The sequence below is a fragment of the Chelonia mydas genome, chromosome 1 (genome assembly GCF_015237465.2).
Source record: "Chelonia mydas isolate rCheMyd1 chromosome 1, rCheMyd1.pri.v2, whole genome shotgun sequence".
Classification (NCBI taxonomy): domain Eukaryota; kingdom Metazoa; phylum Chordata; order Testudines; family Cheloniidae; genus Chelonia; species Chelonia mydas.
The window spans coordinates 220717318-220733788 of NC_057849.1; the positions used below are offsets into that span (position 1 = coordinate 220717318).

At 42.5% G+C, this 16471-nt stretch overlaps 1 protein-coding gene and 1 long non-coding RNA gene across 2 annotated transcripts; one reads left to right on the forward strand and one right to left on the reverse strand.

The window, feature by feature from the left end:
* Positions 1-7173: 7173 nt before the first annotated feature.
* On the forward strand, positions 7174-7938 carry LOC119565856 (allatostatin-A receptor-like). The gene has a single exon (XM_037895962.1). It carries the CDS (start codon positions 7174-7176, stop codon positions 7936-7938), a length of 765 nt encoding a protein of 254 aa, XP_037751890.1.
* A 2644-nt stretch (positions 7939-10582) lies between these two features.
* LOC122463308 lies at positions 10583-14812 on the reverse strand. The gene is made up of 3 exons (XR_006286531.1): positions 14676-14812; positions 14077-14169; positions 10583-11781 (listed from the first exon to the last, which is right to left on the reverse strand). It is a non-coding gene; the product is annotated as an uncharacterized LOC122463308 (long non-coding RNA).
* Positions 14813-16471: the final 1659 nt, after the last annotated feature.

Consider the following 16471-nt stretch of genomic DNA (forward strand, 5'->3'; position numbering starts at 1 on the left):
GACCCCAAAATGGGCAAAATAAAGATATGGAGGGGAAATAGATGGTCAGAGAAGATATAGAGGGGAACAGAATGGTGAAGTCTTTTGCTCACATTGAAAAAAATTAAACAGATGAAAAGATTAAAAGAAAAAAGTTTAAGGATTTACATGTGGATAGAATCCTGGTTTTTGCTGCCATATCTCTCACCTTCAACCCCATGCGCACTTCTTATAGACTTTCTGGACTCTACAGGATGGAAACCTTGCTTTTTATGGACCTCATAAAGATCTGTTCAAGCAGTGCTCCCCTTCTGCAAGTCTGACACGCCAACATGATTTAAACTTTTGGTGTTCATTCAAAACACCAGGAAATCCCTGAAGAAAGTTGAGGGATGATAGTGAGTGAGGAAGGATTCTATGGCTGGATCCTTCAACTGTTCATTTCCAGACATTTAACATTTGGGGGATGAGGGGGTTTCTGGACATTGAACAATTTGTGTAAAGGGAATAATATTGTTTTGGGATTTCAGCTGGATACCAGTGAAACATACTTACAACCGTAAACCTTTTTTTAAACAGTTTGTTTATCTTTTGAGGAATAAACAGGAAAGACAGCTATTAAGGGGGCATTATGGTCTTGCGGAGAACATGCTCGTCTAAGGGTCTAGAGACCTTAGTTCTATTCCCTGCATGCTTTCCCAGCTTTGCCATGTGACTTTGTACAAGTGAGTTCACCCTCCCACTCTTCATGTGTCTTGTCTATTTAGATGTAAAGCTTGTCAGGATAGGGACGGTCTCTTACTATGTCTTTTGTACATTGGCTAGCACAATGGGGGTGCTAGGTGCTACTGTAATGATAAAGAGCCCTTGTACCACAGACATCTTGTTTACAGCAGCAATGTTAGCTGAACCCCTTCCTAAAATGGGTTTAGTCTAACAGTTTATTCTCTGTTTGCCCTTTTATTCTTTACCTTACTAGAGAACAGGCTAATTTTCTTATTCATCCGAAGTTCCATTTTTATCATCCATGTTATATGCACAATGTTGGCAGTGTAACCAGTGCATGCAGCTTATCTTCAAAGAATGTGAAATCTGGAGGCAATTTGTTCTGATGCAAAGCCAGTGTGTTCCTTTCTAGGGAGATGCTGTCAAAGTTGATTCTCTGACAGCCTACAGAGGTGCAGGGTCAGTCCTAACATTAATAGCACATATAGAGCATCTTTCATTTGAGGATCTCCAAGAGCTCTACAGACATTAGCTAACTAATCAGAACATGTCAGTAAGATAGGTCATATTATCCCCATTTGCAAAATGGAAAACAGCCACTTAAGAAAAGTTAAATGCCTCACCCAAAATAAGCCAGCGGTAGAGATGAAATTTAAACTCAGGTGTTCCTGATTCCCAGTCTACTAAACTACGCTGCCCTATTAGTAGGAAGCTGGGGTGCACAGAAGATATTTCAATAGCATTAAGAAAAAGAAAATTTCTAAACTGCCAGTGGGACTTTATTTTTAAAATGCAGGGTTAAACTCAGAATTGTCAAGGTACAGAAAGGACCCTCTCCTACAGTTGTGTGCCTAGAATATTATTTCTGGAAGATGGAGAATATATAGAGAAATGCATGAACTGTTTATATAGCACAAATTTCTGTAACATCTAGACTTCCCCAGGGTGTCTCTGCATATGGGCATGTTAGAGAGAAAATCTTGGAGTGAATGGCCCTTTCTAATTAGTCTTGATGCAACTCTTCTTAGTTGAAAGAGATATTTAAAAATACCTCAAGCCTATGTGCAGTTAAGCACAAGGGTTGCAGCTACAATTTTAATGGGTCCCCGGGACCCTGCTTTGAAGTGATGACTCACAAAGAATATTTTGTCAAGCCAACTGTGCCATAAAAATATTAAGCGCGGTTTCAAACAGTAAAGGTTTTATTATCCTGCTCACTTCCTGTCACAAAGCATTGCATTAAATTCTCCTTTTAAGGGATTAATGACCTATTTGCCGTGTTCCATGCTGCATTTGTGGTTATAAAAGCCACTAAAAGCCATGTTATCAACACCAGTGTTAATAAAGATATTGGAAAGTCAGTCAAGCACAAATATATTATAAGCCAAAGCATTAATCCAATTGCATTTACCCAGAATGTTCTTTACTGTTCCCTGGTGACCTCAGAGCATAGTTACCATTTTGTGGAAACCGTCAAGAAAGATACACATTTGAAAGAGTACAGGGAAACAGCAATCAAAGTCTGTGTGATGTAAATCCCAAACCCTGACACACATACACAGGGGTCATGCAGAAGAATAGACTGTACATCAGGATGTCAACACAACTACCAAATACCATAACCTGCCGCCACCACCACAATTAAAAAATTAGCAACATTCACCAGTATTTTTACTGACAAATTTGCAAGCCCAAAACAGACGATGAATCTTGTTTACACAATAAAAGGCCATCAAAGTCTGCAAAGTTACCATTGCAAAAGAATGGTAAATTCATACAGCTCCTGTTTATAAAACTCTAAATAGGTCTTGTTACAATATCTACCTTTTCAACCACCAAAATGAAAAAGCATATAAAACTACCGAATGCATTAAAAGCTTAAGAAAGCAACAGCAACATACTATGTCACATGGATATAGTGTCCTTCATTCCAAAGGATCCCAAAGCACTTTACAGACTAGACGCCATTTTTAAATACTCTGCAGCTGATAGCAGCGAACATTGCAAACCAGCCTAAGGCCGAGGAGATTTTGACTAAGAAGTACTGGTGCCAACCCCTGGCTTTACATATCTTGATGTGGGATAACACCAATGTATAGCACTTACTATAGGTGGTGCTTTTCATCTGTCAATCCCAAAGCACTTTGCAGGAGAGCGACTCATTTTCCCTGTCCTAGATAAAGAAACTGAGGTGCAGTGACTTTCCCAAAGCGACACAGCAAATGAGTGACAGAGCCCAGAGCAGAACACAAGTCTACTGATTCCCAGTCCGAGGGACCTGCTGTCCGCACAATGCAGAGAAGATATCCGTTTTTAAGGTCTTAAATGAAAGACTCATATACATGAAGATGCATGAAACTTGATTTATTTACCTCGGAAAGATGAGCAAACTCAATTTTCTAACTACCCAGTAATTTGCACTAGAGAAAGGAAATTATGGATTTCTTCCTCTTGGATTAATTATCTTACTATTTTTACTGACAGTAAATACAGTTACTAATAGTGTTCAAATATCCTGGGTCAAATATCATCCCACCTCAGGACAAGATCCTCCTTGAAAGTATTATCTTTTTATTCGGCTTTGAAAGTTTAGCCACTGATCTGCACCTATGACATTCAACTTAGCCCTCAAACAGCAACTCATCTAGTGTCCCTTAAGCTAAAGCACACAAGTCTTGGATGCTTTGTTAAATGATCCATTTGGAGCAAGTACTAAAAAATACAATCACAATTCTCAACATCTCTGATACAATTAACATTAAAAATGAGACAGCTCCATAGCGGTAAAATTGGGCCTTCAATAAGTTGAGAATTAGGAGAATGTTGTCCACTTTTACCGAGTGACAGTTGGGAAGTGTGGCCATTTATGGTGTTGGACATTAAAAAGGGGTTGAAAAACTATACTATATTTAGCATTTCTGGGCCTAGCTGCTATAAAGTCTTGACATTTGCAACACCAGGAGCAGGCTGTCAGAGACTGTGAGCGCCGCCTAGATTGTCAGAAAGATTTCTAACCTAATTTCCTACTCAGAAGATCTTTCCTGTTCAGAGATTGTGCAGCCAGTTCCTGTACCCATGGACATCAATGGGAGCTTTGCCATTGACTTTAATGGGAGCAGAATCTAACCCTGGGCAGTAGTATATTTTTTCCTGATGCTTCAACACCACCACCACAACAGGATGGAAGCTGGTTGAAATACTTGGACATTGGGCCTCTCTACCACAGGAGTCTCCAGCAACGTCCACTTTAACGCCACAATGGCTGCCAGCAAAAGGCTCAAAAAAAAAAAAGAAAAAAAAAGCTGATTTTAATCAAAATCTTTCCTTTAAATCTAGCTTCGACTTTATACATAGCACAAAAGTGCTTCTCGGCATGGACATTTTCAGGATGCGGTCCTGAGCCAAATACCGTAAGCGCAGCCTGGTCATCAGACTGCAATCTCGTGGCCCACCTCTGAAGCTGTAATAAAGCTGCTGCACTTTGCCTCCCACCCTTGGTGAAGCCCACTAATAACATCTGCTTTATAGCAGCCACTCCTACAACCTGCTATTTCCTTGGCTCTGCGGCTGTCACAGAGAGGATGTGCTTTTCTATGCTGCAGGTCTGGTGGAAAGTTGTCAGACTTCAAGCCAAATGTGAAACCAGCCAATGCTGAATAAATGACTTGAACGGCTTTCTCAAGGGACCCCTTCCAGGATTTAGAAGGCTTTATTGCCAGATTTGGCCAGTGTTTGTAGCCCAGCCTTCCTCAGAAGCAAATTAAAAATCAAAATACAGACAACATTTCAAAAACATAGAAAGCTAGACTCAAACATCCACCAAGTGACATACCTGTATAAAAATAACCACAAGGTTGCAAATTCATACTTTCCTACTTGGTGAGACCAACTGCAACCAGGAATAAACCAGGAAACGCGTGGGGTGGACTGCAGTATTGCCTTAAGAGAAAGCGTCAAACTGGAGGCACAAAAATCAGAAAAAGAGGGGAAAAAAACCATTTAGCTGGATAATTTGGATACTCTCATTTAAAGTAAACCAAATGGTGGGTGGCGCAGGAAGTTAGGCCTCTCACCTGTGCCATTTCAATCAATGGGAGCAAGAATAGACCCTTGCTCAATATCCCAGTTGTATCCATGGAGACCAGTGACGAGTTCAGTTCCTGATTCAAAAACAAGGGTCTACTGAATGAAGCACACTGACCCTCCTCTCCATTCTGGTTCTGCAGGCAGGAATCCTAGCACGAGGGTCTCCATGCTGAATGCTGGCCTCTCCCACGCGTATCACAAACGGAGCAGGGATCTGAGCAGTCCATCCTGAGAGGCCTATATGCTCTCTCCTTGCCCATAATGGGGTGGGAAAAGGGAAGGACTTGCTGTGATTCCTATATCCACTACCAAATAGGGGGAAGCTAATGGCTCCCATTCAGTCAGGAGGAGGGAACAATGTACAACCCTCCCAGCAGCCTGGAGCAAATGGATGTGATTTCCAAAAGTTGTGTGGCTTGGTGAGAGGGACTAAGTGGCGGCCTTGCTTTGAACTGTGCTCAGTAAAAGATGACAACTCTAGTTTTATTATTGATTTCTGTACAATTCAAGCATCAAGATGAAGCCATTCCCACCATCCTGAAACTCTTCAGGGGGCAGCGGAGGATCCTTTTCAATAGAAGCAGCAAGATACAGAATGGAAGGAGAACTCTCTAGTCAACTCTTTCTTTCTTCCTCCAGGAATTGCTCCTTTTCAGTAAGGTTCTATGCCCCTTGGCATCAGGGAATGAAAGTTAGTCTGGTCCAACATCTGGGGATTTGCTTCAGTCCTGGAACAATGCCTAAAAAGCATGGCTAGCCTGAAGGATTATGGACATTATTAACTGCTCTACAGCATCTCACAAACCACCAGCGCTAGAAACAAATGCCATATGTCACTAGAAAAAAAAAATCGAGGATCTCAAGTTCCCTGCAATAAGAGAATGTAAGAATGGCCATACTGGGTCAGACCAAAGGTCCATCTAGCCCAGTATCCTGTCTTCTGACAGTGGCCCGTGCCAGGTGCTTCAGAGGGAAGAGCATTTGTGACATTACAGGTCACCTGCTATTTGGATAGACTTTTATGTCATCACTCTCTGATTACTATCATCTCCTCTCTCATTTCCATTTCAATACTACACTTGATTTTCACAGCCACTGTCTTGTTACAGTTAGACAGCAGTGTTACGAAAGTCTACCCTGTAGCTTTCAAATATAACGAAGCATTAATTTCTAACTCTGGAGACAGCAGCTAAAAATCATATCTGAACTGAATGGAGCGTGGGGAAAGGAAGATTACAATATGTTTTTTATCTGGTCTCACAACCTACCAAGGCTGGAAATACGCAGATAAGACAAACAAGCTCTTACTACTGTTAGCCTGCCCTCTCTCACATTTTGCTTTAATCTACATTGTCAACTTTTCAGGCTATTTAACTGCCTGTACAGTACCCATCTAAAGCCTGTAATCTGAATGGGGCCTCTAGGCACTGTTGTGATACCACCAATAAGTAATACACTTTATTAAGCAGTGCTTCTCGACCAGAGATGCAAAATAGATCCCCTCTTCTCCATCATTGTGCATCTATAAGTAATTTCTAGAGGTGCCTGAGGGTTCACTCATGTACACCTGCCTTGCCCATTCCTGGCTAACTTGACTTTGGTGGACTACACCCACCTTTCTTCCTCCAGACCTAACCTTTGAGTTGATAATGTGTAGTGTGTACATTTGGTCTTAAATATTGGCAGAAGGAATCTGGACCAAAGGCACCCTACTGGAAAGGATCTGCTTAAAAGCCCATTATGGCCTGTTGAGTTGAAGGAAGCATTCAAGCATAGAATGCATAACGATTGCATATAGCTCATGGGTCATATAGTCCTCCCGTTACCAGAGACTAGACTTTGGTCCTTTCTTTTCCTGTTTATTTGGGGGGGGCAGGGGGGGATTTTCTGGGAGAAAGGTTTATTTTCTCCCTTTGTTAAACAAGACTGAATACTGTATAAAAATATTGAACAGAATGGGCAGAAGCAACTAGCAATATTGATATCTGGTTTCTGAAGAAGGGAAATTGAACTAAAAGAAGATTTAAAACCTAACGCAGGCAACTTGGCTTTGATCAGCAGCTGAAGTCAGTGTGATTGGATTTCTAAGAACAAACTGTTTGCAGAGGCTTATTGGAGACACCGAGAGAAGACCGAAGTTGTCAAGAGCAAAGACTTGAGAAAGAAATAGGAGCAGGAGACATTCTAGACTTTGAACACTGCTTTCTTAAAAGACAAAGAGCCAACTGCCATTATAAAATGTACATAGATTATGTTAGAATATTTTCCAGTTCATTAGGGCTGATCTTGGTCATTGGATTTTGCACCAATGCTTTGGTTTTCACACTCTTTGCTACATACAGTTCCGCACAGAAAAGTCAACTAGACATTCTTCTCCTAAGCATGGCTGTGGCAGACCTGCTTACTCTTACCCTGATGCCCTTCATTCTTGCTTCTGCTGTCCAGAACACCTGGTTTTTGGGAGATATATTCTGCAAGGTTTTCCAGTTTGGCCTGGCTTTCTCCTGGGCTGCTAGCATCTATTCCTTGTGTGCTGTCTCCATCACTAGGGCTCGAATTATCATGAGACCTTACAGAGCTCCAGAGAAGACTACCATGATCGTGATGCTGATTGTGGTTTGGGCATTGAGTTTTATCATCAGCTTATCACTGCGCAACCATGCCACAATGGAAACAAGGCTTGCGACAAACATGACGTTTTGCCTACCAGCGCTCTACTCAGAGCACTATAAGATTGTCCTTAGCCAGTTTATTCTATATTATTTGATCCCAGTCTCGGTGATTGCATTCAACTACATCCGACTTGCTCTTTTCCTGCACAAGAGTCCCATGATGTCTTTGGTGAGTTCTAGAAATACCCGAAGAGCCTCAGTAATGATTTTTTGTACAACTGCTGCCTTCTCCGCATGTTGGCTTCCAGTGTATATTTTGGAGTTATGCATCTACTTGAGAGTCTACCACCATGGCTACGCCTGGGACACTTTCTATTTCATCTGTAATATTCTTCAGTATCTTCACCCATGCATCAACCCAGTGCTGTATGTGTTACTGTCCAAACGATATAGGAATAGCAAAACCAAAAGGATCTTGTGTCGCCAAAAAGTTAAAGTGAAGCCTCAGGTCCACAGCTTAACGGAACCCTCCTAAAACACTTGCATGCCTCGGGAGTGGAGTTCCAAACACGACAGCAGGGTGTGTAATGTGTGTATGTTTATCATTATTTATAACACATCATGGATTCTGAAATAACTTCAAAGACATTAAAGACTTTAGTGAGTAAGAATACAAAAAACCTAATCTACAATTCCCCCTCCCCCAAGCAGTAGGGGAGAACATCAGTATGCTGGGTGAGTTGAACTATTATTTAATCCAATCTTTAGAAAAATTAACAATCCCTCAGCAAGATATTATTTCCCTTTTCTTAATTCTTATTTTGTTGAATGTGCTATTGGAGCTTTGCTTCTGTACTGAAAACCAAATTCTGCCCAATATCCCTGCAACTTTACTGAGAAGGAATGGTGTCAATAGGGTTGGACTCTGGGCAGAACTGGCCCAAAATGATTAATTTTAGAGACTGTCTCCACTAGAAAATTGTATCTTTTTTGAACGTGATTCAGTTCTTCACAATCAGATGCCGTGAAGAACAGGACTTGCCCTGGTCTACACTGACCAGTCAGTCAGTTCTGCATTGCGTCAGCTAACTCAGCCCTTCCATTCACGTTTGATACGGTTTTTAGTGAGAACAAGCCCTTAGAAATGTTTAAACTGTACAGCAGAAATCAAAATAAGTATTCTTGTTTTCCATCTATTAAGGATCTTAGATGGCACCCCACCCTGTGGTATCTGAACAGCTGTTAGGTCTGTTTGTGTTACTGCAGGAGTACAGATTCCATTAAACATTTGTGGGGGAGGAGGAATATTTTTTCTTACAGCTTAAAGTCAACAGAAATACTGAACCCCCATCCTCCCATGTTTGTGGCACCGAATAATTGTGATCCATTCTGGTCTAACCTGTGGTATTTCCATCTTACTCATCTTCTAATACATGCTTGACCAAATCTGTGAGAAACTTCTAATTATCCTGAGATACTTTAAAAACAGAATTAAAAGTCACAAACCCCTTCTTCTCATCCTCCTGCCCCAAACCAAAGACTCACACAACACCTGAAGAGATAAGGGAAGTTTCTGCATGTTTATGTACACAGGTAGGAAAAAACTGCTTTAAGATTGTATATATTAAACTTTTCTTAAATAAACTCTTGCAACAGAGTCTCAGTTCTGGGATAGCTTTATTACTGAAAAAGAACTGATAATGTTTATTACTTCACATTTGCTTTTTGGCATAAACATCTTCTGTGAGTTTGATTACCTTGACTTTAAGAGACTCCACCAACATGCAAGTGAATGAATGCGGGGAGCCAAGCATCTCAGAGGCCAGTGCTCTGCTCTGGGGTCGCTTTTAAATCATGTGGTATGAGAGGGGAGAGGTGTGGTGGGCAAAGACAGGAGTGGGAATAAACTTTAAAATTAAGCTATGGTAACCATGCATAACAGTTGTATGACTGTGTTATTATTGTGTCTTACTAGATTGCTTTTAATCACAAGAATATAATGGCTCCACAATAAAGCCGTGGGGAAATACAGCGTATTCTTATCAGCACTCTAGTCTCGGTGGAATATTTTGACTGGAGGAGAGTGCAGTGCCCATCAGTGCTTGTTGATGAGGATGACCTTTTTTGAAGTTAAACCCTCCCCCATAAGATTGTACAATCCAGCATAGAGACAAAAACTGTAAAGACAGAAGTGTTCAAATCCTTCCTTAAGATAGGCAGCAGTATGAAAACTTACATAAAGCAAGTCAGAATTCACTTTAAAAAAAGGGGGAGGGAGGTTCCTCAGTTTATCCCAGATACAGTCACAACATGGGTAGCAGAAGTAGATCTTCATAGATACTGTGTTGGCAATGTATTTCAATCAAGAACCAGAAAACAGGCCTAATTCTGCTCATGTTAGGGTGACCAGATGTCCCAATTTTATAGGGACAGTCCCGATTTTTGGGTCTTTTTCTTAGACAGGTTCTTATTACCCCCCACCCCCGTCCCGATTTTCACATTTGCTGTCTGGTCACCCTAGCTCATGTGCAATTCTGCTGATGCAAATGAAAAGGCAGAGGTGCATGCCAATACAGAATTTAACCAGTGCTCTCTAGCTGGGAAGGGATAGTTACTATGGTGTATTACTGAAGTACCTAGATGCCTCAGTCATGCTAAGGGGCTGCATGTACACAGAGTAACAAAACAAAACAATTTTGCTTCTGTTTCTATTCATTCACGCCTTATATTCTGTACAACAGAGGCACAAAATATCTACACATTTATCCTAGATAATAATTCTTTCCACTTTGAGCCACCACTATTGTGAAAGCAGGCTGGACAGTCACTATAGCAACATCTGGACTCTTAAGAGGAAGACCGCAGCTGTGCTGGGACACCTTAGATAAATATTTAAGTATTTACTAGGGGAAATGTATTCTATATTGGGAGTTTCTAAAATGCATATTATGCATTTCAAAAGCACTATACTGAACCTATGGAATATCTGTGTGAGTTTTATTATGGATGCATTACTGGAATGTAATGCTACTATTATAGTGAATAGAATCAGACTTATTGATGTCTTGCTAGACAACATGAAATATGGCGTTTCTATGGTATTCACTATGTATGAGACATTGTGTCAAAAGTTTAAGTTTGGAATTGTAAGTATATTGGTGTAGGATGTCTAAAACGTATGTATTGTCAGGTAACATCAAATTCTGTCCAATGTAGTGTTTTATTCTGTTAGAAATTTGAGATAAGATGTCTTTCTATATTTGAACTGGTGGTTTATATGGCTGGTGTATAGTTTTCTGTATTGGAAGGGGCAAAGGTTGAATTAGCCCGCAGGCACTCTGTGTCAGCCAGGGCGACAGTGCATGAACAGTGATTATGTGGCAGTGGGAACTAGCTGTTGATCTAAAAGTGAACTGTTAAAATATAACACCTATGGCTCTTTAAAGGTGAAGGTTTGCAAAGGGGCAAGGGGAAATATCTGTGAAGAATCTCTCGTGCACACACGGGCATTGACTATTTCAACCAGAGAACCAATACTTCCCCTGCTGCACTTCTCCATTAAGAGGTGACAAGGATCCAGTTCAGGTTATGGCACAAAATACCCTTATCACCGCAGCAGGCAAAGCTGACTGAGGGCTTTGAAGGGGACTACATTAATGTGAACTCAGGGCCTTTAAGTTTACACCTAGACAGTCCCCGGGGGGAGTTATAGCACAGCACGGTGGTCCACACTGTTATTCATACACCCCTAGATCAAACTGCGGGGCAGTGGGGATGCCCTGACATTCAAGCAGAAAGCAAACTAACATTCCTCATGTCATTGTTCTGCTTCCATTAAAGCAGAAAGGTAAATCCTAATCTGAGCCTACAGAGTAACAGAAAGTTCTTCACCCAGAAATGCAACTTTATGTAATCCACTAGAGACAGTAAGGCTTCATTAAGCTGTCAGCCACATGTTACATTCAAACAGGTTGGAGAACAGGAAATGTTTCTTCGCATAACATACAATTAGCTTTAAAAATACAATATGCCGCAAAACATTCAGATTCAGCGTGAGATTTCTGCCACTGGCACTCCCAGACACCATCTTGATCACTTCATTTATTGCACTGAATCTTAATCCATGGTAACCTGTGGAGGCAAAGCCAGTGGAGAGGGTATTTAGAAGTCTCTGTGCCTACTGTGGTTGCTGGGAGACAGCAGGCCTAAGCCCACCCAAGCTAAAGGGCCCGAAGTCTCTGTAGAGATTGTGAAGGACACAGTTTTGTACAGTCCTATCAGACTCTGGACAGCAATCTGTCATCTGAACAGTCTTCTGCAGAGTTGTCTGGGAACTCATCTTCCTCCAAGGAGGGATCACCAAAACAGGTACTTCATCCTGGAGAGGGAGAGAGGGGTAATCTGGTCTCAAATCACAGGAGGTGCTGATTGGGCTGTGACAGGGACTAATTTATATTCCCCTACCCCAAATCCTATCCTGAATACTAGATCCAGAGTGTGGCTGAGACAAAATCCACCAGGAACCGTCCCATTGTCATGGCAACTATGAGCTGATCCAGAAGAATCACCCTGCAGAGACTCTAAGGCCAGAAGGGACCACTGTGATCATCTAGTCTGACCTCCTGTGTAACACAGACCATAGAACTGCCCCAGAATGATTCCTGTTTGAATCAGAGCATATTGGGGAAGGGGGAGGGATGAAATCTAATCTTGATTTTAAAATTGCCATTGATGAGAATCCACTGTAACCTTTGGCACCCCTCCCTGCCAGCCCCAACTTGGACCTGTGCCAGATTTCCAGTGGCCAGAGGAGAGGTGTCCCTCCCCCAGCCCCAACGCGGACCTGCGCCGGACTTGCCACAGCTGGGGGAGAGGAGCCCCTCCCTCAGCCCCAAAACAGACCTGCCCCAGACAGGGAGAGACACCTCTCCCCTGGCTGCTGTGGCAACAGAGGGCTGGGGGGTGTCCTCTCTTCTCTCCGCAGCCCCAGCCCCACTCCACTGCCTTCACAGAAAACGTGCCTTAAGTCACCAAGCAGGTGTTTGGAGTGCTAGTCTTAATGCTGCCTTCATGTTAGTTTTTGTTATAGAAAGCAAAACAAAATGCAGCCACCTTTAAAGTTTTTTTTCTTGAAAACTCAGTGGCTAAATACTGGGTCACGTAACGATTTAATATTTCCCATTGCCCTTCTAAACATGCAAGTGTGGATACAGGAGGACTCTGGACAGACTATCAGAAACGTGTGAATGGTCAATAGAGATTTCCACATGTGACTCAGGCTTGCAGAGTCACTCCCTCCAAAGGGGGGCATAGCTTTCATCCTTTTTTTGGCAATTTAAGGTGGTGGTGCCTGGAAGTGAGATAGAGAGCCTTGGAGTCCATACAGTCCTCCTGCTAGAGGGAGAGGTGTGGAAGGAAAGCACAAGGGGCTCTGAGCCTGCCTCCTCCATTCCAAAAACTACCACTAACCAAAGGAAGGATGCTAGGGTCTCCCCTGCCTCAGTAAGCTCCCGGTGTTCAGGATGGCAAAGGAAAAAGCCCCAATGTTTATTAAAACAAATACTGACTCTCACAGAGGGTGTCACTGCCTTGTGGGGTGGGCTCTTGAGGGGCCTCAGCTTCACCTGACTGACCCTCCTTAGTTTGCTGTCAGTGAAGTCAGTGCTAGGACCCTCATATCCATTTAAGCCGGTCATCTCCTCCACTCTCCCAGCTGTTTTCTTGGAGGCAGTCTGGTGCAAAGCTGCCACCACCTTGCTATCCCAGATCTTTCTGCCTCCCTTTCCTTCACTGCACTCTCACCTTTATAGCAGGTCTTTATTTCTTTGTTGGTTGCACCTGTGAGTGCCTGCCTCCATGACTTTCAGCTCTGGCAGCTGTGTGAGGTTGTGATTAAGTTACTTTCTTGTAAACAGGAGGAACTATCCTACCTGCTCTATGTTCAGTCTGGGGTTTGTAAACCCTCCTTACAGAGGGCAGTAGCAGGATGGACAGACACATGGGTAAAAATAGCCAGTATCAGAAAACAAGAGATTTTTGCAGGCAAGGCCTCTCCATTTCCAGCTATTTCTATTTCTCTGTTCACCTCTGCCAGTTGCACAGCCACTGTCCCTGTTTATTGCTCAGCCTTATACTTAACCAAATTGATTTGGGGAGCTTTTCCAGCCAGATTATGTACATTTACCGTTAACTAGTCAATAGCACCTAATGAGCATTACACAAGGTATTTTTAAAACCCTTATCTAGAGTCTATAATATACTAACTGTGGAACCACAGGAGATGGCACTGCACCTTCACACACTAATAGTTTTCTGCCTCAATGTTCCTTCAAGTAAGTTTTTGGGATGGCCTACCTAACTTGCCCAAATTTTATATGCTCCTTTGAACAAGAGAACATCACTTTGCAATGAACTTTTGGTAAGACCAGGGTAAAATTTTCAAGCATGCTTAAGCGACTTAGGGCTAGTTTTTCAAAGGTATTTAAGCACCTAAGGATGCAGATAGGCATCTAGTGGGATTTTCAGAAGCACCTAGCCCCCTCCCCCTTCTTTTTAAAAAAAAAAAAAAAAAAAAAAACCTACCAGGCACCTATCTGCATCTCTAGGCATTTAAATATCTTTGAAAATAGCCCCATAGCTCCCCCCACCGGTAAATGTAAGTGGTTCTACTCACCATCATCTCACCCCCTGACATCAGGTCATGGTGTTGCAGGGGGTCTTTGCCTTTTGTGCCCCTGCTGATCACCTCTTGGGCCCTGTGACGTGTCTAAGGCATTAAGTCATGTCTTGTCCAACTCCCCCTCAGGGTAACAAAAATCTAAATTTCCCAACAGGACATTCTTTCACTCCTCTCTAGCTAAGCCTCCACCTTTCCTCTGGGCCCTGTCCTCAGCCCCACCCTGGCCTCAGTAGTCAATGGGGTCACTGTGGTTTTTTACAGGAACTCAGATCCACCCTCTGTTCTGGGTTCCAGCCCAGGGACACCATGGTGAGCAAGCAGTTCTGGTCCTTTAGATGTGCTGCTCCTACATAGGTCCCTTCCTACCTCCAAGCCCCTCAAGCTGTTTCCCAGAAGCCTGCGGTTAATACAGCCTCTCCTCTGGTTCCCGGGCTTCTCCCTAGGTCCTCCCAGCTCCTCCCCTGGTACACCAACCTACACAGCTGCCTATCTTGTACCTGTTCTAGGGGCTCACCACAAGTGCTAACTCCAACCCCACAGACCCTCTTCTGCCTCCCCTCACCAGACCTTTCCCAAAGAGTAGAACTTCTTACCTCCTCTCTCTGGAATCTCCTTCTTTCTGACTGAGTTCTCCTTTGCGTAGCCTGCCTTGACCCTTACACAGCTTGGGTCACTTATAGTAATTAAGCCACCAGACCACATCAGCTGAGGGGTAACTGCTAGGTCATAGGCAAGACTGAGCCCTGCTCCCCTTAAAGGGCCAGTGAGCCTGTGACAGTGAATATATATATTTCTTTCAGCACTTAATATTTAGTTATGCCTGTTTACAAAAGTAACTCATTCTGGAGCTTCAATCCAGGTGCCCAATTCAAAACGCCTTCAAAGGGCCTAATTTCAGAAAGTGTTGAGCACTGTCCCCTCTGAAAACTCTGGTCCCTTTCAAGTGTCTCAGATTGGGCACCAAAAAACTGGGGCATTCCAACTCAGTAGTCACTTTTGGAAATCTTGGCCTTTATTTATATGTCTGTGTATGTTTATTTCATTGCACATTCTTCCATGCATAAATCTATATACAGTGTGCTTCACATTAAACCCTTTATCCCTGTTCATATTTCTTTTCCACCTGAACATTATTTTTTTTATTTTTCTCCTATTTTTTTTAAGCTAGACCTGTACAATTTATTCTCCTATAAACAAAGCTAGCTAAACTCTAATGCTATTGCCATTTGTTAATTGAGAAGATATAGGGTAGAATTTTCAAAAGCACTCAGGCCTAGATCCTCACAGATACTTTGGTGAAATCCAAGGGAGTTAGGTGACTACATATCTTTGAGGGTCTGTGCCCCAGCTACTTATTTTGCTTCCAATGAAGTCAATGTTAAAACTGCTATTGTCTTCAATAGGAGCAAAATTAGATCAACACTGAGTACTTTTGAAAATCCCAACCATACTTTTACAACAAGCTCTGAATATTCTGCTCAACAAAAACTGGTCAGTTGGCTTAATAAAATCATGATGCCAATGAAGCCATTGTCCTAATTCTCACACGTTCAGAGGAATACACTGCGCTGAGATTCATTTTTGTTTCATGAACTTCTTTATCAACAGGCAAAGAGAACAGAGCATTCACAGTGGTTATATTTGCATGGTTTCAAAGACCACAACAGATTCAGGGAAGTACCTGAAGGAAATAAGGCACAGGAAACATAAACTAGAAGACCGTAATTCTCAGCTGTTAGGGCACAAGCAAGATTTAGGCTTGTCTACACTTAAAACACTACAGCAGTGCAGCTGCAGCAGCACTTCAGTGTAGACACTACCTCACCGACAGGAGGGGTTCTCCTGTCAGCATAGGTAATCCACCTCCCAGAGAAGTGGTAGCTAAGTCAACGGAAGAATTCTAGTGCTGTCCATATGGGGACTTAGTTTGGCTTAAGTACACCGCTCAGAGGTGTGGATTTTTTTTTTTAGTGTTCCCTATATCCATTGTTTAGAGTCACGGTACCGCCTTCCTGCCAAGTTGTTTCTTGTCCATTTTTCCAATTCAACAGGAGTGCTCTTTCTTCTGAGAGCAGGTTATGGGTCTAATCCTGAGAGATGCAACACACCTGCAACTCTCATTATCTTCCCTGGCAGCTGGAATGAGAAGCTACAGAGAGCACACAGGTCAGTGCTTTGCTTTTTCAGAGTCATGGATCAGCAGCGCTCTCTCAAAAGTTGTTCCAGTAAAATGTGTGAGCAGTCTTCACCTTTTCACAGGATACTCTTACGCAAAAAACATTGTCCTGATCCTGAGAGCCATTGTTCATTTACATTCAGAGATCTGCATTATGAGGGCTTATCAGCTTTACTTCAAGTATCAACACACACAGGAAAACTAGAAGTGTCA

What these genes read in the sequence shown, in the direction of transcription:
- LOC119565856 (XM_037895962.1), top strand. Translation starts at nt 7,174, where the DNA reads ATGGCTGTGGCAGACCTGCTTACTCTTACCCTGATGCCCTTCATTCTT.